Source organism: Eptesicus fuscus, chromosome 20, assembly GCF_027574615.1.
Source record: "Eptesicus fuscus isolate TK198812 chromosome 20, DD_ASM_mEF_20220401, whole genome shotgun sequence".
Taxonomy (NCBI): domain Eukaryota; kingdom Metazoa; phylum Chordata; class Mammalia; order Chiroptera; family Vespertilionidae; genus Eptesicus; species Eptesicus fuscus.
In genome coordinates, this window is record NC_072492.1 from 17,896,692 (window position 1) to 17,922,850 (window position 26,159).

The window sequence follows — 26,159 nt, forward strand, 5'->3', positions numbered from 1 at the left end:
ATTTACCAGCAGCACTGAACTTTCTTCAAAGTTCAGCTTTTTTCTGTAACCACTTTTATGTACTTGCGGCCATTCTACTCTGCTCAGTAGGTCATTTTACCTTTGAGCCTAGTTTATCCATCAATAAAACTAAAAAGTTGGAGTCCTTAATAACTTATCAAGGACACTGTCACTATCCATTTTTCTAGTATAAGTAGCTAATACTTCTCCAGTGCTTTAGACCTTACTGTGCACTCTCAGAAAGTCAGTGTTGTGTCTGCCTGTCGCTGGCTTTAAACTCTCGCCCTCCTCAGTATTTATGACTGGTTTTCAGCTGTTCCATCCTGCCTCCCTCCTCTCACTCGATGTCTGTCTGCTAGTTACCATGGGGGTGGAAATTAACTCAGTCCCACATCATTTGTCTTTAAACTGGGAGCCACATATGTTTTCCCTATGTGTCATGTCTCATGCTTTCTGTGTCCTTTTCCTTTTTCCTGTTTCCTATCCTGATTCTGTTATTCACCAGTATTCAGTTCTATATAATGACTTGAGTTCAGTGTCCGGTATCTTTTTTGTCCTGAATGCCAAGTGCATCTTTATGAGAAGCAGGTGACACTCCCGAGTTGCCCACCAGAGAGCAGACTTGGATATCCAAAGCTCACTGCCGGTTTTGTACCATTGGGGACAGGGAATGTTATTTCAGAACTGCAGAGTCTCTTATCAAGAAAATATAGTATCAGGGACCCTGGAGATTATTTAAAATTAGAGCTTGTTTAATTAACTCTTGTTAATTGGCTTGGAGCCAAATAGTCCTTCCAGAGTGTTACAAACTGACTTGAATTTGAATGGCGTTAGATATAAAACAATGCAGCATGTCTAAAATCACAGTTTTACTAAAATCCAAGAGAAAGGGATGCCATCCTTATTCTCATTCCTTCCTTATATGTACCTTTGATAAAAATTCACATTTATGAAACATATGCAGTAGGGTATAAGAATTTATCCTGCAAAAGGATTCACTATAGAATTTTGTATTTTGCGGGGAGAAGGAGGAAATGATTGAACACTTTTTACTGTAGATGGGGAATCAAGTGCACAGTAAGGTACTATGTAAATTATAGTGTAAAACATTCATATTTATATTTAGAATGTATTTCAGAGTACACAGAAACTCACTTTGTTGTCTTAATCTTCATTGGGCCTAGGCCTCCCTTCCCCTTTTTTGGTCAGGGCCTGGCTGTGACCTGGAAAAACCACCCTGGGATGACTGAGAATTGATCAAAATCCCACAGATGTTCATACACATGTGACAACAATTACTAGTTGAAAATACATATCATTTAAGTCTGTAAAACTTTCCTCATCTCATTGTCTTGACCATAGTTACCAGTGGCAATGTCCTCATGATAAAGTTGCCATTTGTGCAAATGCAAAATGACTCTGGTCCATGTGAATCCCAGGCTCATTAATCCATGGCAGGGGTAGCTCGATTACAGTGGCTAATGTGATGCCCTGCTTCTTCTTTTTGTGCTGGAAACCAACCTGAGAATGATACAACATTAAAAGGGAGATAGTCTAAGGTGGTTCAGGCTCATAAACCACACAGTAAATCCTACCAAAGGAAGACGCTGTCTTGGAAAACAGAGCATAACAAATGAAAGGCAAGCGTAACTTCTTCTGTAGCTTCACCTGCCTTTGTTAAAAGACAGTAGAAGCAGGTTCTGTCTTCCATAATAACACATGGGTTAAGAGTCTCTTTATCCTTAATTATAGGTCTAATGTCCTAGTCCTTGTTTTCTAGCTTTGATTTGGAGAATAAATTTGAACCGTGGTATCAGTTTCCAATGTGTTCCAAGGTTTTTTGAGGCCTAGAATGCTGTGGGGATGATGAAGAGAAATAACTACGCTGCAGTTTCAGTGGTTGATGATGACATAGAGATGCAGACTAAGAATTGGGGAATCTTGGGTGTACATTCCCTAATGGATATGGAAGCCAGGTAGGGACTGGGTATCTAATGAATTTCCCTGGAAGTCAATCTGGAGAAGTCCTGACTGTTCAACTCATCAAGAATGGCTAAGGAGTACCAAGAACTAAGTTCCTTAAATGGTGTGGTGAGAGTGGGGGTTAAGAAAGCAGGCAGGCATAGATGATTCTCTCTAGAACAGAAGTGGGAGCGGACCTCTCTGAAGGGAGAGGAGAGTAGAGTGAGGGAAGAGAGTTCTCCATAGCAGAGGGCAAAGGAGAGGTGTGTTTCTTATAGGCTATAGCTTTGTTTTGCTCTCTCAGCCTTCCTTTTGCCTGCTTTTAGAGTACCTTTGTGATTTGGCTCAGGTGATCCTCTTGCCCTGGTTGAGATCATAGGGATAGAAATAGCCCATAGACTTAGGAGGACATTACTTAAAAGATAAAGTAGCTCCACTGCTCCAAGAATGACTACAAGTGTAGGATTGGCTACCCTAGTCTTACCTGTATTTGGTACACCTCATTCTGAAGTTTAGAAACATTAGTTAGGCAATCACTCCATCCAATACAGAATTTGCCAATGTATAAGATTCTAAACTATGAAATGAGAAAATAACAATATTTTGGGAGCCATTGTTCTTCCTTTAACTAGAGGAAAAAGAAGGATGTGTCCTTAATTATAAATGGAATTGATAGGTGATAATCTACTGTAATCAGCTTGTGGCAGGTGTGAATCCATGGTCTGTCCGTCAGAAACGGGCTGGAGCTGGCATGTTTGACTTCACCTAGTTCTGGATGTTGGAATCTAGGGAAACATTGCCTTTACATGTGAGTAAGGCCTCACCATCAGAGTGTTTTTAAAGAGAGCAGAAGCTCAGTTTGAATTCCTAAATTCAAATTTTACACCAGTCACTGGAGAAGAACTTTTGATTTAAGAAAAGTGTTTTTAATGTGGTTCTTCTAGGATTCAATGGGATATTCTAAGACCCAGATCCTGTGGCTAGTAGATTAAGGCCAATGAGGGAGACATTAGAGAAACGTAAATGGCACTGTGGAATCAAATGTTAAATTTTTATGCCAGAAGTATTTAGAAAAGGGAGCAGTTAGTGTGAGCTGGAATACCTGGTGGGAACTTTCTGGAGGAGGGGCATCTTGCCTGAGCTGTAAAGGATGGGACTAGGATTGGGGCCTGAGGAACACAGGAGACAAAATTATGAAGGTGACAGTGAGCTGAGTGCATTGAGCAGGCAGTAGAGATAGACACAGATATGCCTGGCAGGAGTTCAGAGTCCAGGATGGGAAATGAGGATGGGTGAAGCTATAAGAGCCTTTAAAATCCTACCATGCTTATCAGGGAAATGCACATTAAAACCACATTACACACCCACCAAAAAAGTAAAATTGTAATGCCATGTATTGGCAAGAATGCAGAACAACTGGAACTCTCTTACATTGCTGGTGAGCATGTAAATTCCTCCAATCCCTTTAAAAGCCATTTAGTTAAAAATGTTGTAAGCAGCATTATTCATCATAACTCCAAACTGAAAACAATTCACATGTCTATCACTAGGAGAGTAGAAAAATTGTAATTACTAGTATTTACACTAGTATGGAATAATACACAGCAATAAAGAACAAATTACTGATTCTCACCGCACCATAAGTGAATCTCATAGCATTACATCAACAAAGGAGGCCCGATACGAAAGAGAGTGTGCTGTATGATTCCATTCACATACAGTTAAAGAACAGGCAATACTAATGAATGGGCATATGAGTCAGACGGTGCTTACATTGAGGGAGGTTTGGGTTACTGACGGCAAAGGGGCCAGAGGACCTCTGGCGGCCTGCAGCTGTTCGATAGGTTGATCTGCATGGTGGTTACGTGGGTGTCTGTCTATGTAAAAAATTGAATTGATCCGTATACTTAAGGTTAGTGTGCTTCACTGTTTACTGATTGTAAGTTATGCCTTTGTAGAAAAGGTAAAAAAGTAAAATCAGGTCATGGAGTTTAGATTTGTTGTAGGAGGTACTAAGGAAGCCTTACTGACTGTTAAACAAGAAAGTGACTTGAAGAAAGTGGTGCTTCTAAAATTATTCATCCTGTAGTGATGTGGAGAACGGAACAATGTTCAGATCAGCTATTATTTCTAGGTCAGATATAGTGCTAGATGCTGTAGGAGACACAAAGTATCCACGGCCTGGTCCTCACCTGTAAGAAGTTTATCATCTTTTGGAGAAACCTAGAAAATGATAGTAAATGTTAAATGCTTAATTCGTGGTGTTATAGAAAGAGCACTAAAGTGAATTCGGAATTCAAACCCTAATTCTCCATTTATTGGCTTTGTAACGTCAGTCAAGCAATTTATTTCCCTGAACTTTGGTTTCCTTGTCTGTAAAAAAAAAAAAAAGGAACAATATCTATCACTTTAAGAGATGTAGTATTCAGAGATTGTAGTACAGCATAGTAGCTGTTCAGTAAATGTTCCCCTTTAAACCCTGTACTCAAGAAGCAAACTTTTTTTTTTTTTTTTTTTTTTACTGTGTGTGACCTCTGTTCATAGCCTGGCTCTGCTATTTACTGGCTATGTGACCTTAAATAGGTTACTTAATTTGAACCTTGATCTCTTTGAAAAAAAGATAGAAGGAGGGAAAAATTATACTTTAAGAGAGTGTTACGAAAATTACGTAAACTTAACAGATATTTCGTATCTAGCACAAAATAGGCACACTTAAATATAAGTTTCTTTTCTCTTGAAGGTAATGGAGTATACAAATGTGTGGTTCAAATAATGCAGATAATAAGTGATGAAACTGGATCACAGTGGTGACTGGGTTGGAGAAGGAAGGGGCAGATGGTAGTGTTGTTGTTGTTGTTTTTTAGAGGAAGTACTGCCAGGCTGGCATGGCCCAGTGATTGAGTGTCAACCTATGAACCAGGAGGTCACAGTTGGATTCCCAGTCAGGGCACATATGAGCTTGTGGGCTCAATCCCCAATGTGGGGCATGCAGGAGGCAGCCAATCAACGATTCTCTCTCATCATTGATGTTTCTATCTCTCCCTCTACCTTCCTCTCTGAAATAAGTAAAAATATTCCTCTCTGAAATAAGTAAAAGTATTTTTTTAAAGAGAAGAGGAAGTACTTTCTATGCTCCAATGAAAATAATATAAAGGTTGATTGTTTTGATGCTTTGTTGAAGGTGTTGTGTCATCATTAGAAAATATGTTATGGTCTCACAACCCAAAAAGTGGTAGCCTACTACTTACTAAAAGTTATTCTTTTTCTAATAATACTTTTATCAGACATTGTCATCTAGCTGAAAAGTTAATGACTTTTCTCTGAGTGGAGACCCCTGTCACAATCAAAGCAAAACCTAGAAGAATGAAGGGAAGGAAATCCACTTATAAAATATATGTCATTATTTGTCACTTGAAATGTAATCAGCAGAGCAGCAACCCAGGTCTTATGTATAGTGGTAAGCAGCTTCTTGGCTAAGGAAGTTTAATTTGCAGGGCAAATACTAAGCACTAAATATTAATATTTCAGAATTGTGTTGTTCAGAGTGTTTATTTAAGAATTCAGAAGCTGACTGATATCAAATCCTGGACATCAGCCTTCCAATTTTTGGAACAATATTAGATTTCCTGTGAAATTTCTGGCTTGAATTTAGCCACTGCTTTCTTACATTTCCTAAGTCTGAGGAAAATGAAGAGGTAAAGAACACTTTCCGCTAGCCATCACTCACCTGTACCCCTCCTTTCTTCCAGGTATTCCGAGTGGTGTGCATCTGTTTGGGTAATCCACCAGAGACATTCACCTGGGAGTATCGAGACAAAGATAAAAATTATCAGAAGATTGGCCCCATAACACCCTTGGAGTTTTACAGGGAACATGTCAAGCCACTCTTCAACATGGAAGATAAGGTTGGAGCCTGGCACTGGCAGCCCCTGGCTGTTTACTTTCAAATGCCTGTTGACTACAAGGAAGGTTGTAAGATTCCGGGGTTAGCATGCACGATCATCAAACTAGAAACTAAACACACTTTTTCCCCTGCTTCCTCTGAGGTATTTGATGGACCTACTAAAGTTGATCATGTCAGGATTCCCATTGCCGCTCTTCAGAGACTTTTCTAACTGTAGGCTAGCAGTCAGTTCAATTCCCACATACTTCCCTGGTTTGGGGCCCAGAATCATTCCCAGGTGCAGAGACAATAAAAATGTGTCTTACTTTGGTTTCAGAGTACCTCTGAAATGTACCCTCCCCACCCCGACTCCGGGGACTCTCATGGAAGGGAGCAGTGTCCCACCCTAGTTTTTCCTGCCCTCTTTCAGGTCTCCTCCACTGCCTAGCAAGATGACCAGAGACCCCCTTCCTTTATTGTCATCTTGACCCTCTTATAAGCAAATGCTTTGTTATTGGAATCCCAGCTCAGTTGAGGTATTGCTAGGTGTTCAGCCCGTCTTGTAACTTGACAGCAGGGATCTTATAGTGATGGGATCTCCATCTTGCCCTACTGCGTGCAATTCTTCAGAATTACTTTTGGGGTAATTCTTGCCAGTAGGAAAGATGCAGCTCCCAAATGTGTCCCTTGGGCTAATTAGAATATGCAAGGAACTCTTTCAGTGGCCGTGCCACCTTTTGTTTCCCCGTTATTTAGCGATTTATTTGTAATGCTTATTCTTGTAGGCAGAGGTAATGAGCTTTGATGTGAACATATGAACTTAGAGGAGAGGTCTGTGTCTCGCTTGACATTCTTGGTTTTAGGTTCTCATCAACGTGTTCTTGATCTCACTAGATTTGTTTAGTGAATGACCCTCGGCCCCAGCACAAGTACAACAAACTTTACACGGTGGACTACTTAAGCAATATGGTTGGAGGGAGAAAAACTCTATATAACAACCAGCCCATTGACTTATTGAAAAAGATGGTTGCTGCCTCCATCAAAGATGGAGAGGTTGGTATTGTTCTGTGTCTTCTGCCTTAGAGTTAAAACCTCTTCTTCCACATCTTTGGTGGAGTAGGAAGATCGGATTTATGTTGACTTTCTTCTTCTTTCCTCTATTTCTAGGCTGTGTGGTTTGGCTGTGATGTTGGAAAACACTTCAATGGCAAGCTGGGCCTCAGTGACATGAATGTGTGAGTGCAGGAATTTAAAATAGAAAGCCGTTTGTGGGTTGTTGCTTTTGGAGTGCACTCTTGGTACGAAATGACTCGGCTGAGGTTCACCCAAGGAGGAGGGCTGGCCTGAGGGCGGGTCTCTTTCTTGCCATCTTGTAGCGCTTGAAGACTCTTATTTTTTTTTTTTTAAATATTTTATTGATTTTTCACAGAGAGGAAGGGAGAGGGATAGAGAGCCAGAAACATCGATGAGAGAGAGACATCGACCAGTTGCCTCCTGCACACCCCCCACCGGGGGATGTGCCCGCAACCAATGTACATGCCCCCGACCGGAATCGAACCTGGGACCCTCCAGTCCGCAGACCGACGCTCTATCCACTGAGCCAAACCGGTTTCGGCACGCTTGAAGACTCTTAACAAAACTCCACATACTTCTATGCTCTCACCTGGGAAGTCAAGATCATACTTCGTGTCTGCATTGGAATTGTTGGATATTCCTAAAAAGCCATTCTATATGAGAAAGGCACTTTAAAAAATAATTGATTGCTGTGTAAATCTGCTCAGATTTGGGAATGTAATGAAAGGTTTGCCAGACTTCTGGTTTGCTCTTTGATCCTTCTGAACTACTTCCATGACTTGGGTGAATTATATATTTTTGTCTTTATGACAATTGTGACTAATTCACACACTTTAAAGCATTCCTCTCGTTGTTGATGACAATGAAGGCTCATTTGTGAATAAAACTATTCAAGATTTCTTGGCTATTAAAATATACCACTTTAAGGTTAATTATAAGTAATTGTTACTTATAGGAAGTTGAGTAAATAACTTCATAGTTAGCAAAAGGAATCTGCTAAAAGAGAGAATTCGTGATTTTTTTTTTAACTGAAAATATTCTCCAGTATTTTTGACTTTTTATTTAAATTTCGTAGTCAGCAGTGGTGTAAATGGATTAAGAAACTGGGTTGCTTCTACCAGCTTAAAGGAGACCATTTTTGAAAGAAATTACTTTAAAGGCTTTTTTTTTTTTTTTAAGTTTTATTGCCAAAATAACAATCCAAGCTCATCTTGTCAACTTTTGAGATGGGAAGTTGGTGTTTTCTGGAGTACTCTTGTTACAGTAGCGAATGGAACGCCATTGAAAGACTAAATTCTGCATGTATTCAATTCTCTGAAGAGCTACAGCCCATATTTACATGGCGCTATTGGGCCCCTTCTGTTCCTTCTGCAACCAGAAGCTATCTTTCCCCCTTGATTGTACTCTCTTTATTCTGTACTGTTTTTTGTTTTTTTTTCCAGCTATGACTATGAGTTAGTGTTTGGTGTCTCCCTGAAGAACATGAACAAAGCTGAGAGGTTGACTTTTGGTGAGTCACTTATGACCCACGCCATGATCTTCACTGCCGTCTCAGAGAAGGTATGACGCTCAGCATCCTACCACAGTGTTTACACAGATGGACCTGCATTCTCCTGCAGACTGTTTATCCATCAGAGCTTTATAGTGTAGATGTTCTTTGTGAAAAGTTAGCTTCCAAGCAAGACATTGTACCTCTGTCACTTGAGGTTTGGCTGCAACTCAGAGGTAGTAAAAATAGGAACTTTCCGTGGGGGGCAGAATTTGGGTCAGCAGGGAGTAAGGAAGTAACTGCTCTTCTGTAACTTTGGAAGTTCTTGGTGTGAAGGGAACTTAGGAGAAGATAACTTCTATTGAATGAGGATTGAAATGTGCCCTGAAAGTGTTCATATCTTGATAACGTGTGTTCAGACTTACCTTCCTTTCATTTGTCATTCAGATTCTTCTGCAGTAAAATGTCAGTAACAGTAGTTTGTGGACTCCATGCCCATCCGTTACTGGATTTATGCAGAGCTTCAGGAAATTGGATGTAAAGTATTTTGAATTTCCTATGAAATACTCTGAATAGTAATATCACTATTTCTCGGACACACTGTTGGAAACAGCAGCTGAGACTTTATTTTTCACAAAGAAGCCTCCCCATTTCTAGGCTGTAGAAAGGATATTTTACACCTGTGCTCAGGGATCATAAGGAAGAAAAGACTTCAAACTACTTAAATTCTTTACTACCACAAGCAAAAGTATTCTTTTTCCCACCTGTCTGATTCCTGGGAAGAAAGTCACAAAATAACGATCTCAGAAGGAACTTTTCATAAAATACCATAAATAATAAAATGCTAACGTAAATATAATACTACTAAGATACTAAGTTGTTCATATGTTTGGACCTACTAAATTGTGTTTATAACTAAAGTTCCTTCAATTAAGGTTAAACTTTTAAATTATTTAGAAGACTGTTAAAAAAAAATCAAAGACCTTGTCATTTCTAGGAGAGGTTTGGCTTTTTATTTTCCATCTCTGTTATAGAATATTTATATTTTTCAGAATTAATAATCATACATACTTATTTAGAAATAAAAATCATACATACCATATCATTTTCTCTGGAACTTTCACTCTTTTATTGGCATGGTTTATTAACCTGCTGTTTTTTCCTCGGGGAAATGGAGCTACCTTACATGCTAATGCTAATAGTGTAAAGCAGAATTTATATTATCTCATCTGGAATTTTATAATAAGATTGTTCTCTTCCCTCCAGTTTGAGGTTTCTTTTTTTTTTTTTTTAACTCTCACATGAGGATATGCTTTTCTTGATTTAGAGAGAGAGAGAGAGAAGAGAGAGAGAGAGAGAGAGAGAGAGAAACATCAGTGTGAGAGAGAAACGTCGATCAGTTGCCTCCTGTGTGGGTCCTGACTTGGTATCAACACATAACCTAGGTATGTGCCCTGACTGGTAATCGAACCTCCAAACTTTTGGCGTTTTAACCAAGCCACCTGGCCAGGGTCCAGTTTGAGTTTTTGACCACTAAAACTAGTTTGCACTGCATTTGAATGGTAATGCAAAGATAAATGCTGTTGCTGTATTCTGGAATATTCTTTCTTATTGCTGATTTCTTAGAATCCCTATGAGGAAGGTCCAGGTATTATTCTATATTGGTAGATGACAGAGAACAACTTGAACTAGGTCATGTGGGAATTCATTGGCAAAGGAAAGAAGAGGAAGCATTTTCAGATTTATTATAATAGTGACCTTAGGTAATATAGATTCTGACCGTGGTACTTAAAAGGAAAGGAAAGATGGACTAAAATGGGGGGAGCAGAAAACCAAAACAGACATTTAATAGGTTAGTCTTAGAATGTATAGTTTAGTGATGTAGTTTTAAAGGTACCTGGGGCTAAAATTAAGGGGTAGTACAGATAAGGATGTTTGAACTTGTGGGTTTGGTTGTTGGCTATTTCTGAGACTGAAAATTTCAGAGATCCAAGAAACCTGCCAAGAATAGAGTCAAATCCCATGTAGATGAGACTCATGCAATTATGTGCAAGTGTGAGTTGACAGATGAAATCATTAGGAGATAATACGGAGCCAACTCTCTTCTCATGCTACAAAGATTTAAGTTGTTTTGACATAAGTGAATGCCCTGGCTGAGCATGAAGAAGAAAAGTCTTTTCCCAAATGGAGCCTTTTGTCCCTCTCTGTCACGATAGTAAAGACTATAAGTGAAGGTTTTTATGATGTGTATCAGTGTCCCTTTAAGAAGATGAAAATTGAGCTTATTTTATTAATGAAGACAGAAGAGAGAGAACAGTATACTGCCTGGGTTTTGTTTTATGAAAACAGTCTTTCTACTTTTGCTTAGCCATTCAATCTCTATTGTATTAAATTTAATATTAGTATAACTGAATCAGTAAAAGCACACATTTGGAGAGTGTCAGTACTTGATTCCCTTAAGTAGGAAATTAGGCAGTATGATGAGAATGTGTTTGTTTTCTTAAACTGACTGGATCTTAGAATAATTTCTAAAATAAATACATTGGAATGACTTTGCAAAGAATGCTAATCAATTAAAAGCAAGAGTACTGGCTTCAGATGGTGTTCACTGCTTTTAGTAATTTAATATTTCATTTTTCTTAGCCAACTAGCATTTTAATATACTTGTTTCTGTACAGAATACATTGTAAAGGAGAAAATAATATGATTGCTTTGTTAGGTTCATTGCATTTTTATCCCACGAGCTTCAAACACTTGTATCGGAGTATCCCTTTAGTTATAGTAGAAAAGAGATGGCCCTGTCATGTATGTCTATCATGGCTGTATAGAGGAGGTTGTTTCTTCTGAGTAGCTGAAGAAAATCTAAAATTAACATGACACGTCAGCAGGAGAGATCTGGTTTCAAACTATCCACTCTTTTGCAGGATAATCAGGATGGTGTATTCATGAAATGGAGAGTGGAGAATTCATGGGGTGAAGACCATGGCCACAAAGGTGAGCTTAAGCTGGTAATACCAACTCAGGGTGCCTGGAGTTTGCTCTACAGTTTGTCTCAAGAGATATGGGTAGAAAGCAGCCCTAATGAGGAGGATTTTTCAGTCATGGGTCCCATTGGATAGACTCTTCTAGGGAAAAATCTGAGGATCCAGTTTGCCCCCAGTATCCTCTTGACAAAAATAGCATGCCTGAATCCCCCAGGTTGACACTGAGACCAGAATGTGCTTGCATTCATTCCAAACCGGCTGACCCTGCTAGACCTCTTTGTACCGGAACACCTTGGCCAATGAGAAGGTTGAGTGCCCTTTGCCAGGACACTTGCTATATAGCACTGGGTGCATTTTCATCTACTGCACTAACTCCAGAAGTCAGCCTCTGAGTGGGAGAGCGGGATTGTCAAGTAACTTTAGGCATTTATTGGAGACTCTAGGAGTCTTTTCTAGAGGAAAAGAATGTTTTGGTTACTGTTTAGAACTATTTTATTCTGACAAATCAAAACCCAGGCAGAAGTCATAAGTAAATGCTAATAATTAGACTTAAAAAAACAACAAAACAAAACCCACACGTAACATAGGAGTTGTAGAAAAATAAAAATATATAGATAAATAAAAAGAAAAATATAAAAATCTCTAATATTACCACCCACAGATCACCATTAACAGTTTAGGGTATTTTTTTGTTGCAAATTTTTGAGACCATGTTTTTAAAGACTTTTTCATAATAAATAAAAGCCCTTTAAGGAGCTTTTATGCTTTAATTTTTAGGGTTTCAGACCAAAAGTGGTGACTACTGTAGAGTATTATGCATGTGCGCGTGTATTTGCTATTTATAACATTTCAAAACATAAGATATTGCTTCAGATGAACCTCATAGCTCGTTTCATTTTTGTCTAATTTGGTCCCTGTACTTGGGTTTGTTATAGAAGTTAGTGTCTAGGAAAAGGACTTAAGTTATGGTTTGTTTAGATGAGCCTGGATCATTTGGCTTGCTTCTGTGACATATTTCTATCTTTAATAGTCACTGAGTTTGTAGATGGCATTGAGGTCCATTTAAGAGAGGATAAACACTTGTAAAGCCAGGCAAATACTTGATGTTTTGGATAGTGTGAGTTATTGTTTTTATTACTTTGAACCTAAATACCTACTCTTAAAGAGGATTCTGGCCACTTTGCTAATTTTCTTTTCCATTCAACTGTACTTCTCTACTCCAACTCAGTGCGACTTTTGTTTTTGCTGACTAATTCTTTTTGTTATTACCGTCATCCCTCTGTGTCCACGGGGAATTGGTTCCAGGACCCCCTCAGATACCAAAATCTGCAGATGTTAAAGTCCCTTATATAAAGTGGTGTATTTGCATAAAACCTATACACACCCTCCTGTATACTTTAAATCATCTCTAGATAGTATATACTAGTACATAATATAGTGTAAATGCTTTGTAAATATCTGTTATACTGTAACCTTTAGGGGATAATGACAAGAAAAGAAAGTCTATGTTTCATACAGACACAACCATTGTATGCCTAACTATATCAGCAACAACATCACTTTTTCCCCGAAAATATTTTCGATCTGCTGTTGGTTGAATTGATGGGTGCAGAACTGGCAGATACAGAAGGCCGTATGCGGAAAGAGCTGAGGTCTTGATCCCGATGATCTGCCTGTAATCCTTTCTGGTGAAATCTGCAGCTATCCAGTTAAGATTAAAGTAACTTTTTTGTTTTTTGAATAACCGAAATGCCTGAGATTATACAGAGCAAAGCATTTCAGTAGAGAGCCAAGAGATAAGAAATTGAACTGAGTGGGGGTAGGGAATAGTTCGTTGAAAGCCAAAATAAATTATTCCCATATATTTCTTGGTAATGAAGACTTAACAGGAAGGAAGGAAAGAAAACATGATCTAATTTAGTTGGCACACGTGGCCTGACCTTCGGAGCATGTGTAGCATGTTATTATACTGGTGATGTGTGTTTATCCCAGCAGGGCCTTCCTGTCTGTCATCCTGGTTGGTATTGGCAAGCATGCCTGAGGCAGAGCCTCTGTTTGTGTTCTCTGGGGAGACGTGACCACCTTAAACAGCATTGCTGGCATTTTGCTTTTATAGATAACATTGTTAATAGTTTGTTACCATTCTCTTTGGTATTTCTGCAGGCTAAGATAGATGGTTTCTGCATGACTGATGTGGCTCAGTGGTTGAGCATCCACCCATGAACAGGTCAGGGTACATACCCAGGTTGCGGGCTCGATCCCCAGTAAGGGGCATGCAAGAGAAAGCCAATCCATAATTCTCTCTCACCATTGATATTTCTCTCCCTCTCCCTCTCCCTCTCCCTCCTCTCTGAAATCAGTAAAAACTTAAAAAAAACTAGAATGATGGTTTCTAAAAAAGCAGTGTTAACAATACAAGCTAGAGGTAAAGAGAAGAGAGATACCGGGGCAGTCTTGCCCTCTACCCCGTCTTGGCTTTAGTCTTTCCCCATTGGTCATGTTCATGGTCCTTCCTGTCCAGAGACCACTAAGTAAATCATTCTGATCATGAGAGACATTAAAGGAGAAGTTAATTCTTGTCTTACTGGACCCTTTGGATTACTTCATGTTGGTGAAGGCTAATTCCTTAGGACTGAAAATTGGATGCATATCTAACATATTGAACAACCAACATGGCTTTCTTCCCTCCCCTGCTTCTTGAAATACTTGACTATGCATTTTGTAACTTGTTTATAGATTATGTCAGAAACAGACTTCAAATTGGATCAAGGAACAGACCTTGGAACCTGTTACGTTGTCTTTCATTTTGAAAAATGTATAGGCCTGTTAGAGTAAAATTTCATACTCTTTAAGCAAAAGTCACCCTACTCCGATACTAGAGCCCATTTTCTTAACCACTATTTGCTCTCAGCTTCTCTGTTCTAGTGTAGCATCTAGTGCACTCGTGGAAATAACAGAGAAATTCATGACCTTTTTTTTTTTTTTATCACAAACTAGTGACTGAGGGGACATAAAACTGTATAAAGGATCTGAAGACATCGTGTAAATGTCTGATGTCAGGAGAAAGGGCTCTGAAAGCACCATTTTGGCTGGAAATATGAGGGAGGGCTGGGGCTTCCTATGAGGGTTTATGTCTAAAGTTAGCACATTGTCAGTTGGGCAAGTAAGAAACTATATGTAATCCCCTAAATTCCCCAAAATTATTTTGCAAGTTCTGCTTTATAATTTTTTTTCTTAATTTTTTGTCATGGGCAATTTCAAGCGTATATAAAGTAAACAAAATAGTATTAAGAACACCTCCCCCCTCCCACAGGCCCATCACCCAGCTTCAGTAGTTATCAACATTCTATCATGCATATGACAGTGTTTTTGGTAGTTAATAAATTCTTAGATGGTCTCCCTAATGAACCAGTCTTATATGAAATTTCTTTATGATTGGTTCATGTACTCATGAGATGGTGTTCCAGCCCTGAAGTCTGGAACAGCAGAGCTCTGAGTGTGGAATTATAGCACAATTCTTAATGCTTGTTTAGCCTAGTTTCTTAATATACTAAATAACAACTTTCTTTTTAAAATATGTTTGTATTGATTTCAGAGAGGGAGAGAGAGATGGAAACATCAGTGATGAGAGAGAGCATTGATCAGCTGCCTCCTGCACAACCCCTACCGAGGAACGAGCCTGCAACCCTGGCGAGTGCCCTGACTGGGAATCGAATCATGATCTCCTGGTTCATGGTTGATGCTCAACCTACTGAGCCACACCAGCTGGGCTAAATAACAATTTTTAAGTGAGGGTCAGGCGAGTGTTATTTTCTATTTCTTCAATGGTCACTGTAAGAAATCTTTATATTTTTTTAAATTCTGTCTCTCCTGGTTTTAATTTTGAACCAAGACTGATGTTTCATTTTTCAAATTGTTTTTGTGCCTTTCAGTTACATGAACATCTGAAATTGTTTTTAACCTGCATTCTTCATATTTCCTTATAAATAAGCCTCTCTGTTTCTGATTTCATTTTAGTAAAATTTCCAGACTTCCTCCTAAAGGTGATGATTTCAGCTGCAGAGACTTTGGCATATTAGAGACTAATCTGGAAAGAAGTGTAGATGTGTGATTCAGATTACATGTAGACTTCTACTGCTTCCTGAAAACCAGTAGTATGGCCTTTAATTGCCTCTCCAGCCAGATTACCCAGGGGATGTTGGGGAGATGTCCACAGCTAGGTACAAAACTCATCACAGGCTTCAGGAACATTACACTATGGAACCAGGAGACAGTTACCACTTTCTGGATTGTAAATACTCCACAGTAATTTAACTCCTTATGATTGCACACTTCTCTGTCAGCACCATGTATAATTACTGCTTCCTTTTGAGGTCCTGCAGTTTGTCTATATCCATCAAATGACATGATGTGTGAAAGCAGTTTTCAAACTGTACACTGTTATACAACTCTAAAGAGTTTGATGAATATTCCATATTTCTGTCAGATGTACTCAGGACATGTAGTTCATAGCATCTTGCTTGATACGAATTCAAAGTTTGCTAAAGTATTTGTATTTATTTTTCCTCATGACTTCAACATAGAGTAACTCAGGATATGAACAAGAGTGGTTATACCCGTGTTTTATGTGGGAAAAAATCTGGAATCTTACAGAGAAGTTTTGACTTACTCAGTTGCACAGTGTCAGAGAGAGAGAATTTGGGATTCAGATTTCTTAATTTCACACAGGCAGGTTCCCTAAAAATGTACATTACCTATAAATGATAACTGATTATTTGCAGATCTGTTTGAGATTCAGTTTTTGGATTCCTAGCACAAATATAGTAACTTACAGACAATATTGAGCTGAATTTGCTGAAACGAGAAAATTACATGAGCTAAAAGCAGAGGCTTCTGGTTTCCTGGAAAAGGGCAGGACACAAATCTGTCATGTCACCTCAGGGTTTTCCTGCCTCTCCAGGCTTGGGACACGTGCTGCTGCCTTCCAGCGTGGGTATCTGAGCTCCTGCAGAGGGACTGCTCATCCTCCGTTTTTATTCACTCGAGAGCCTGCATGAGTGGGCTAAGAATAGTGCGTGTGAGTGGAGCAGGAATCACGTGCTGTCGGACTGACTGCTGCTTTCTTATCTAACGGCGTGACTAGGCGAGGGCTACTGACTAGGAGAGGAGGCAACTGTGGGAAGAGACCTCAAACCAGGCGTCAGTTTCACGGAGAAATCCCCTCCCACTTAACAGATTTGTGTGCGTGTCTTGCTTTTTCTTGTAGAGAGGATCTATTCTTTTCACCACATTGTCTCCAAGCTATGTTTGCATGGGTTTGAGAAGATTAGGGACTTTAAAGCATAAAACCTGGAGCCAAACTACATTGATACACATCCTGACAATTCTACCTTTTGTCTGTATAGCCTTGGTCATGGCATTGAACCTGTCTAAGCCTTAGTGTCCTTGGCTATAAAAAGGAGGTAATAGCCCTAGCCAGTTTGGCCCAGTGAATAGAGCATCAGCCCTCGGACTGAAGGTTCTGGGTTCGATTCCGGTCAAGGGCACGTACCTTGGTTACAGGCTTGATCCCTGGCCCTGGTCGGGGGGTATGCGGGAGGCAACCAATCAATGTGTCTCTCTCACATTGATGTTTCTTTCTTTCTGTCTCTCCCCCTCCCTTCCACTCTCTAAAAAAATCAATGGAAAAGTATCCTCAGGTGAGGATTATCAAAAAATAAAAAATTTTATAAATGGGGATAATAATCGTACCTACCTCCGTTGTTGTGAGAACTGTGCCAGGCATATTACAAGTGCTCAAAACATTACCTCTTATTGTTACTGTTGTCAGTGTTGTCTGTAACAAACGAGGGCAGGAGAGCGAGAACATAAGGCTCCTTAACCTTTCCCTTCGAGAGGAGGGCTGACCTGCCTGCCCCTGGTTCTAGCTTTAGCTCTCCGAGAATGCAGGGCCTGTGCAGCCATTGTGCTCCCTCACCAGTTTACTGATGGGTGACTCGTCACGGGGGCTTAGTTTCATGCGAGAAGCAGCGGAGGTGAATACGCTTAGTGCTGAGGGAAAACCATCAGCAATAGCATCACCTCCCATTTATTGACGGGATGCAGGGAACCGTGCACAGTCCGTGGTGAAATGAATGTCTCTGGCCCTCAGAGGAACTGATGCTCACCTGGGACGCAGGAAGGGAATGTGAGGGGGTGGGATGTGGCAGTGACGTTCATGGTGTGCTCCTCAGGCTGTAAGATACAGGGTAAGTCGCCTGAGAAAAGCAAAAGAAGAGATGATTTCTCCACGAAGGCAGATGGCAGGAAGAACCAGGGAGGGCTGCCTTGGTGGGGAGACTAGGAAGCCATGAAAGCTGAGGTTATTGGAACGGGAGGAGTCAGAAGCCAAGGGACTAGACGTCAGGGAGAACTTGGTGGTCGATAGCACTACAGCAGAGCAGTCAGAGGATGAGTCTAGGAAAAGGCTTTGGGGTTGGATTTTAAGAGTTTTGGGAAACTTTTGGAGGAGTGGTGGAAGCCCAATGGTCCTACGATGCCTCTTCAGTCCTTAATCCCTTCAAATGCTGGGGGGCGGGGGAAGTTGAAACTGGGACAATTGTGGCTATAAATCTTGCTACATAAGGTGTTAGTAATGTATTATAAGAACAAATATGTAAACCATAAACACAAGAATAAGTATAAAATAATATAGGGGATAGACTGCATGGGAGACGGTGATTCGAAATGTGAGGCTCCTTAGCAATTCTTCAGGGGTGAGCGGAGTTTTAGGAAAGGTGTTAGGGTTGTGGCTTTCTTTGGAAAGGAAGGAAAACGGTAGCCGGGAAGGGTAGCTCCTGGCATGTGGAGCATTCCTTGGGCAGGTCTGAGGCGTGAGGCCAAGAAATAACGCGGCCTGCCATCCGTGGAGCTCTTGAGGAATGATCAAAATGAGGCTTTGCCTGAAACAGATAGGAGGAGGGATCGTTTGGGGTCAGAGAGAAGTCACTGAATTTCTGCAGGAAAACAGAACCTTGGATGACACCTGAATTTCCCTCTCCGGTCCCGCAGCAAGATCCTGGCAGAATCCTATGCTCAGACTTGCCCGGATTGTGCTCCCTGGCCCAGGGAGAGGGGAATTCAGACTGGGGTGTCGCCTCCCCTCAGCCGAGGGGGACAGGCTTCTGGACTCGCAGCCGAGGGCACTTCTTCAGGAAGTACAACTTCTCCTGCTGAACTTTGTTGTGGTTTGATGGTTTAAAGAAACACAGCCCACAAGCCAAAGCATCTCTCTTTCCCTACCACACTTTCCACCCTGCCTTTCTCCCAGTAGATTTACAGGGAGACGGTACCTTCTCTAACTTATTTCTGAAAGAGGCCACAGTTCATAACCAGCTCTAAGGATGTTATCAGGAAAAGTTGTGTCCTCACCACGTACTTTTGTGTTTACTCTGGAGGAAAAAGGACCCCCTTCTCAGATCACTGTCCAAATGTCTGTCTCCTAAGTGCGGATTTTGGTTCCCTTCCTCTGGTTGTGGGTGGTTTTCGGGGGACGGGGGTTAGCATCCAGCCCATGCTGTTCTCCATTCTTCTGAATACATGCACTTGGCATCTCTGATTTAAAGAGACAAAAGACCTCTTAAACAGACCCTATAAAACTAGGCACATGGCCATTGATACGGGGGGTGTGAGCAGATGAAACTGGTTCCGAACAGCTAGGTGCCTAAGCTGGATTACACGCCGTTATCTGGTGCCAAAGCCATAGCTGTCTGCCTCTCTGCTGTTGAGTGTTCTGTTGGAGGAAGCCGAGCCCCATGAAAAAGACTGAATTTGAAGTTAAGACCTGGATTTGAGTGTGGGCTTTACTTACTGGCTGCGTGACTTTACACAACTCTGCCTGCCTTATTATGTTGTTGTGAGGGTTAAAATCAAAACAAGGACAGTGGATATGAAATTGTGTTGTGAAGTGTCAGCTCCCTACAGACGTGTGTGTGTGTGTGTGTGTGTGTGTGTGTGTGTGTGTGTGTTTTGCTTTCTAAAGTGTAATACATTTAATAAATAATAAAATACATTTAATAAATAGTACAATTAATATTTACATTTAATAAAATTCCAAAATCAAAATACAAAAACATATATAAAGAGGAATCTTGTTTCCTTCTCTCCTTTCAGGCTACCGTTTCTGTTCGTTTCTCTTACATCTCTCCAGCGTGTTAGTGCACCAAAGGTAGCATTCCTTAAACCCTGCTTTGCATCTTGCTTTCACTTCACTTAAACGGCATGTCTTAGAGTTTCCTTATCAGTACATTTCCACCCCACTGCAGCTTCATCGCCTTCCATTGTCTGGATGTACCATAGTTTATTTAACAGGTTCCTGCACTAATAGAACTTGGGTGTTTCCAGACTTTTGCTGATACAAACAGTCTTGCAGTGAATTTATACACACACACACACACACACACACACACAATGCTGAGACTAGTGCCTGACACATAGTAGAGCTAAATAAGTACTGTCATTGTGGGTAAATAAATACATAATGCATACTTTATATTGTGTGCGTGCAAGTACTACGTGTATGTAGGATGAAGTCCCAGAAATGGCATTACTTAATGTAAAGGGTAAATAAATGCATTTGAAATTTTCCTAGGTATTGCAAAATGTCATTCCATAGGGATTGTGTCATTTTACACATTTACAACATACTACTCTGTCAGTGATTTTCAGTTGGTGTATACCACAAGAATTTTTAAAACATACGTGTGCTGCAGCACACTGGTTGACTAGTAGTTGCCAGATATTGCATGTTCTAAAAATTCTTGTGGCACACCAGTTGAAAATCGCTGCTCCATATAAATGTAAGGTATCAGGGCATGCTTTATGCAGCAGGTACCTAACAGAAGTGGTTGATAAATTGTCACTACTTAGTTATCTGTTAAAATCGTGTATGTTCGTAATTAGGGGCTAGACTGTGTCGAGGCCTTAATGAACGATGAGTTTTTCATTGAGACTGTGTTTCTAATGTTTTCTTACCGCTCAGCCTATTTTTTTCTCTTATTTTTTCATTATCATAGCAGAAAAATGTTTATACAATACCAAATTTGGAAGCCATAAAGGAAAAGATTGATAAGTTTGACTTCATAAAAATAAAAAGGCTTAGTAGATTCGAAGATAGGATAAGCTAAATTAGAAGGCAAATGACATAAGTGGAAAAGTGTTTGCAACCATTATTATAATAGAGGTTGTAACAAAGATTTAGTTACAAAATGTTTATAGCAGTGTTGTTCTTAAGCATGAAAAAGCAATCTAGATTCCAGCAGCGGGGGATTGATGTACATTTCCGATTACCCATATAAATTCAGCACCTAGACATTATGATGTAAATAGATATACTAGTGCTTTTTTTTATCCACATGAAAAGAGCAATATTGGAAAATAGCACATGTGATACTTTGTAATAAAAGAGTGCGTATATCTCGTTTTAATTAAATGTATAGAGTCTACATGCAGAAACTATCCAAGATTTGTATAAACTTGGAAGAGGGCTTATTCCAAGATGGAGGGATTGTAGGCAGTTTTAAAATTTACAATTGTCTTCTCCTCTTTCTCTTCCACCTCTTTCTCCTGCTCCTCTTCTTCCTTCTCCTCTTTCTCCTTCTCCCATCTTTCCAAAATTATTTGTAATGAGCATGAATTATTTGGGTACTCTTCAAAGGCTAAAGAAGCAATAGAACATTCCAGATATTTAGGACGGGGGAAAATCACCCACCCTCCTGTATAAAATTATAATTTTATTTTTTGTGCCCCCCCCCATATCTCAATTTGTAACATAGTTGTAATAATAGAAGATAAGCTATTTTTATGTTCTTTACTTTTATCACTTTTAAACATTTTCCCATGTTACTACATAGTCTCCACAATGTCTTTTTAAATGACTAATGTTCTGTCGAGTGGTTTCTCACTATTTTTTAGGAAGTTTAAAATGTGACATAAGTGTCAGTGAGAATTTTGCTTTCTTGTCTGGAAACCTTTCTTCAGACTGGAGTTATCACGATCAGGTGTAAGACTGGCGGTGACTTAATGAGGCCTCAGGAGTCCGGCTTCCTGAAGTCCCCGCTGCCAGACAGATCCCTCAGAGCCGAACAGAGGCCTCGATCTTATCACACCCCTTCGACAAAAACAGCAGCAACAACAAAATTACCCACAAATATTTGTCAGTGGGGTGAAATACTGCATAGAACAAAGTCAGGAAATATATAAAATATATCTAATTTAAAAGTGATAATATATTTGTCACCTTAATCTAGGCTTAGATCTCTGGTAGGATTTCAGAAAACGGTTGTCTGAGCTAACGTGGCCACTTGGATTTGAGGAAAGTTGCAGCCTCTCTCTCTGGCCACTAGAAAACACCCTTCCCCAAGGAGAAAGGAAAAGAAAAGAGAAATCTGGTGCCGGCGTCCCCAGGTTAAACTTTCTCTTAACCTAACCCATTGGGAACAGTCTGTGGCTGCGTGCACTTGGCCTGACCGTCCCAGAGCCTCATTCACAGACCCTGTTTCGCCCTTACAGACAGATCTGCCCGGCCTCTTACAAACACAGAAACATTGCCTTTCTCTGCGGGACTGTTTATTCATCTGATTTCTCATTGTGTGTAAACAAGACATTAAAGTTCAAACAAAATGTAATTTCGCCTTAGTTCCTAAAGCTGACTTTCTTTACCCATTTATCTATTTGTTTCCCTCAGTGTAACCTTGGGGTCCCTGCGGCAGATTTTCCTTTTCCTTTTTCCTCGGGGAACATCTTTTTCTGATGGCCAGAGGGCTCACAGGTTAGAAGCTGCAACTTTCCTTGGATAAAATGGCCACTTAAAAGCTGCCTGAGCGGTACTTGGCTGCTGCCTCACACAGCACTGACTTGGCTTTCAGACACACTGATCCTAATCTTCTCTGTCCAACCCCAAGACACGCAGCATCAACAGCTACAGCAGCCACGCGTTCATTATCTGCTCGGACTGCAATTACTTGGCAGCCCCCTAGACTATGAGGTTTTTGTGGGCCCCCAAAGAACTCATATCCTGCAGAGAGAGACTAATCATGGCAGGGCCCCTCGGCAGGGACACTGAAAGGGAGGATTGCGATTGATAGGAGTTTTAATTTTGAGGACTTAATCTGATCAGCTTTTGGAACAAGATGTGTAGATGTACTTACTGTCCATTTTCTCTGTGTATTCTCTGGAGACTCATTTGATGGTGTGGTGATAGTATTGTCATAAGGACACAGAACTTTATTACATGGCTCTGCCCCTGTCCTTCACCTGCCTCACTGCCCAGTGCTCCTCTGAGGATTTATTCAGCCTGCATTGTGGTAAGGGGAGGACGACCCATGTCCCAAGTGGTGTCGTGTTTAGTAATCTGGTCTCCTGCCCACTGGAAGCTCCTCGTTGGGAAGGCAGATACTGGGTTTCTCGGCAGTTACTTGAGATGCAGTAAGAAATGGTGCAGGTTGGCCCCTCTAGCTTTGGTTGCTAGAACTCAGTGGCGGTAGCTTAGGTGATGGTAAGTAAGGGCCAGGTCCTGACTGACTGACACAAGCAAAGCCAGGGACTCCGGAAATACAACAGAGACAGAAACCAGAAGCGGCACGGGCTCCAGTGTTTGTCCGTGCCCCCTTCCCTGTCTCCTGCTGAGGGAAGGAGCCCTGGGTCGGGAGGCTGGTGTCAGGGAGCAGGGTGTGTCCCCTTACCTGGCGGGGCCACATCAGGATGAGCTGGCCTTGACGTCTGTCAGAGGTCAAAAGAGCTGGATATAGATGACCTCACAGAGCAGCTGTGTTTTCAATTAAATCACGTCCTCGGTCACAGCATTTAGCTTACAAAATTAGCCTCACCATCGTGTCGCTTTTAATGATTTAAAACAGTCTTGCTTGTAGATCAGCCGATCTCAGGGCACGGTCTGCGGACCCTTTCAGGGGGTCTGCAAGGTCTTCCCTCTCCTCTGTGTGAGGTCAGATTTTCTCCATCAGCTTCGACCAGAATGACAGACTGAACAGAAGGCAGATAGATACAAGAGTCCAGCTGTCTGCTGTGAAGCCAGACATTACATTATAAAACAACACCACTCTTCTAGCTAAAGTTTATTTTATTTTGGTGAATATAATAATTTTTTCCTAAAAATGTATTATTTGTATTTATAGTTCTTAAATTCTTATTTTCATATGCATTAATATTTTAAGCTTTCTGGTTAATTTCTATTATGGTGAATATCAGTAGTTGTAACCCACGCACACAGCTTTTTGGGTTCTCAGTGTGCAGCCTTGGTCCTGGGCACAAGACCCTTGAGACCTGCTGCACTGGAGGACACGGCGGGAGAAAAGCCCGCATCGTTTCCCTTTCTCTTCGTCCTGCGTGGTGAGAACTGATACAGCACAGACCTAGATTTGCTCAAACACTTTCCGAGAAAATTGTCTAGTGTCTGGAGTAGAGTAGGGGCCAGCCAGGGTCAGATGATGATGATGGTGGTGGTGACCGCTAGTCCCTGAGTCCTTGGGTGTGGAGGCTCATGCAGTGCCCTGGGTCTTTCGCTCTAATTTTCCTCTTTATATTACCAACCGCGTGGGTGAAGCATTCCCCTGTTTAACTTTGTTGGAGGTATGTTCCTGAAGGGGAATTTGTGCTGTCCTAGTGGAACCTGAGATACAGGTTCATCTTCCTGAGGAACAGGAGGTCTCCAGGATGGATCCCTACGGACACCCCTCTTTCTCTCAGCCCAGCTCTCAGCCGGATGTTAGTTCAGCTGTGTCTCTGGAGTCCTGCCCACAGAGAGATCCATAAACGGGACGAGAGGGTGCACAGCTGTCTCAGTCTTCCAGTTCTGCCTGCTCCTTGTCACAGGTTTCCTCCAGGAAAGTGAGGCCTGTGTTACTAATTGATTCCTAGAGTATCATCTGCCAATGAGTGGCTACTTGGGAATGATGTCATGACCCCTTCATGGTTGTGGTGGGATAGAGAGGAAGGAAGGAGAACAGCCAGTGATGCTGAGAAGGTGGGTAGGGTAGGAATGGCACTGGTGTGCTTGTCCTTCTGGCCCTAGAGAATGAGCCCCTCCGTGTGGCTGTATGAACAAGAAGCATCTCCAGTGCCCTCTGGGGGCATCCATTCACCTCCAGTGAGGCAGCCTGGGCGGTGCAACAGCACAGGACCTGGTAGCAGCCTTAGGGCCCAGCCCAGCTCTGAACCTCACCTGTGTGACTGGACACTTCACTTAGTTGCTCTGAGCCCCGGATTCCTCATTGGTAAAAACAGAGCCATGCCTGTCCTGTCTGCTTCGCCGAGTTGCTAGTAAGACTTCGATTCGGTGAGATTATGGCTGGGAAAGTAAAACGGGTACAGACCCCAGTTTGTGAAAAAGCTTCTTTATGGTGCCCACACGGTTTCTGCTGCTTGCCCCTTGCCCTCTGGACTCATGAGGCTTCTCCTCCAGGTTACCTGTGCATGACTGACGAGTGGTTCTCCGAATATGTCTACGAAGTGGTGGTGGACCGGAAGCATGTCCCCGAAGAGGTGCTAGCTGTGCTGGAGCAGGAGCCTGAGATCCTGCCCGCCTGGGACCCCATGGGGGCTTTGGCCAAGTGATGCCGCCTCCAGTTCTCTCCTCCTCCCGTGGAACCTGGAGCAGCTGCCAAGGACAGATCCGGGAACTGAAGCCAAAGCTACACAGGTGACTGTGTGCTCCCCCGGGACACTGTCAGACCCTTGGATCTCTCCTCCAGGAACCTCTCGGGGAAGTGTGCTCTGTGTTGAAACAAATATTCTTAAAGAAAATAAAGGGAAAGATCGGGTCACACTATCTGTTCTCCTCATCTCCAACAGCTCAGGATCTCTTCGCATTTTAATCCGATGTAATTGTGTGTCTTAACTCTGTCAAAAAGGTTTGGTTCTGTGTCTGCTTCAGTAAGACAGGAGAGGATGAGCAATTGAGGAGCACGGAGAGAAACGGACCTATTTCTCCTTGTTCCTAGACTAGAGTTGGGGGAGGGTTACCCTATGATTTGAGCTCTCAGAACTGCATGCTGCCTGACAGTATGACCGTCCCTCCCAGATGGCAGTCACTGAATTCAGTTTTCTCAAGGGAATTTTATGTCTCTAATAGCCCACGATGGGAAGTTGATCAAGTCCAACATGACTCCTTCCTATTGTTCTGAACTGGGGGCGGGGGCACAGCTCGACTTGAGTCACAGTTAAGTAGAGGCTTCGAGAAAGTTGCGTGAGAGAACCACCCAAACCTTATCATGGTCTGTATTACAACGATTAGGAGGTGCTCTAGCCAAACGGTTTAACTTCTGCCTCTGGGACTGGGAGCTGGGTGGGCAGGAGAAGGTGAAACCCATGCTTTCTGACAACTAGATGGTGCTGAGAAGCTTTTGAATAAAATACTTTGTTAAACAGAGTAAGTCGGCTTATTTGATCTCAGAAGTGTTTCTTTCTTTAGCTCCAGAGGAAAGCAACCTGGTGACTCATGTTCTACAAAGTGAAAAGGGGCAGGATGGGTCAGGGCTCTCCTGCTTCAGCTTGTGTCTGGCGTCTCTGGTCCTTCCCGGCCTGTGTGATCCCCGCCGGTTCTGCAGAGGGCTTCCCAGCACCATGTGTAACCGTTCTCTCACCCAGATCGAGAGTCCTGCAAGGGTGGGACGTGAGGATCTGCTTGGTTCCACCTTGGAATGTGCTGGAGGTGATGTATTTTACTGAGACTGAGCCTTCCTTTCACTGAGAGCCAATGAGTGTAACACCCAAT

At 41.6% G+C, this 26,159-nt stretch overlaps 1 protein-coding gene across 2 annotated transcripts in view; it reads left to right on the top strand.

Moving 5' to 3' along the window:
• The window catches only part of BLMH (bleomycin hydrolase), a 39,262-nt gene extending 13,448 nt beyond the window's left edge, over positions 1 to 25,814 (top strand). Inside the window, exons 7-12 of one of the 2 annotated variants that reach the window (XR_003620016.2) lie at positions 5,712 to 5,867; positions 6,740 to 6,898; positions 7,013 to 7,080; positions 8,362 to 8,479; positions 8,856 to 8,945; positions 11,333 to 11,397. Coding sequence is in view for 1 of the 2 variants with exons in the window: in XM_008147854.3 (XP_008146076.1) it covers positions 5,712 to 5,867; positions 6,740 to 6,898; positions 7,013 to 7,080; positions 8,362 to 8,479; positions 11,333 to 11,402; positions 24,849 to 25,000 (723 nt within the window). In the remaining variant the exon portion in view is untranslated. Of the gene's footprint in view, positions 1 to 5,711; positions 5,868 to 6,739; positions 6,899 to 7,012; positions 7,081 to 8,361; positions 8,480 to 8,855; positions 8,946 to 11,332; positions 11,403 to 24,848 lie in introns of those variants that run through there. The other variant, XM_008147854.3, reaches the window with a different exon arrangement.
• Positions 25,815 to 26,159: the final 345 nt, after the last annotated feature.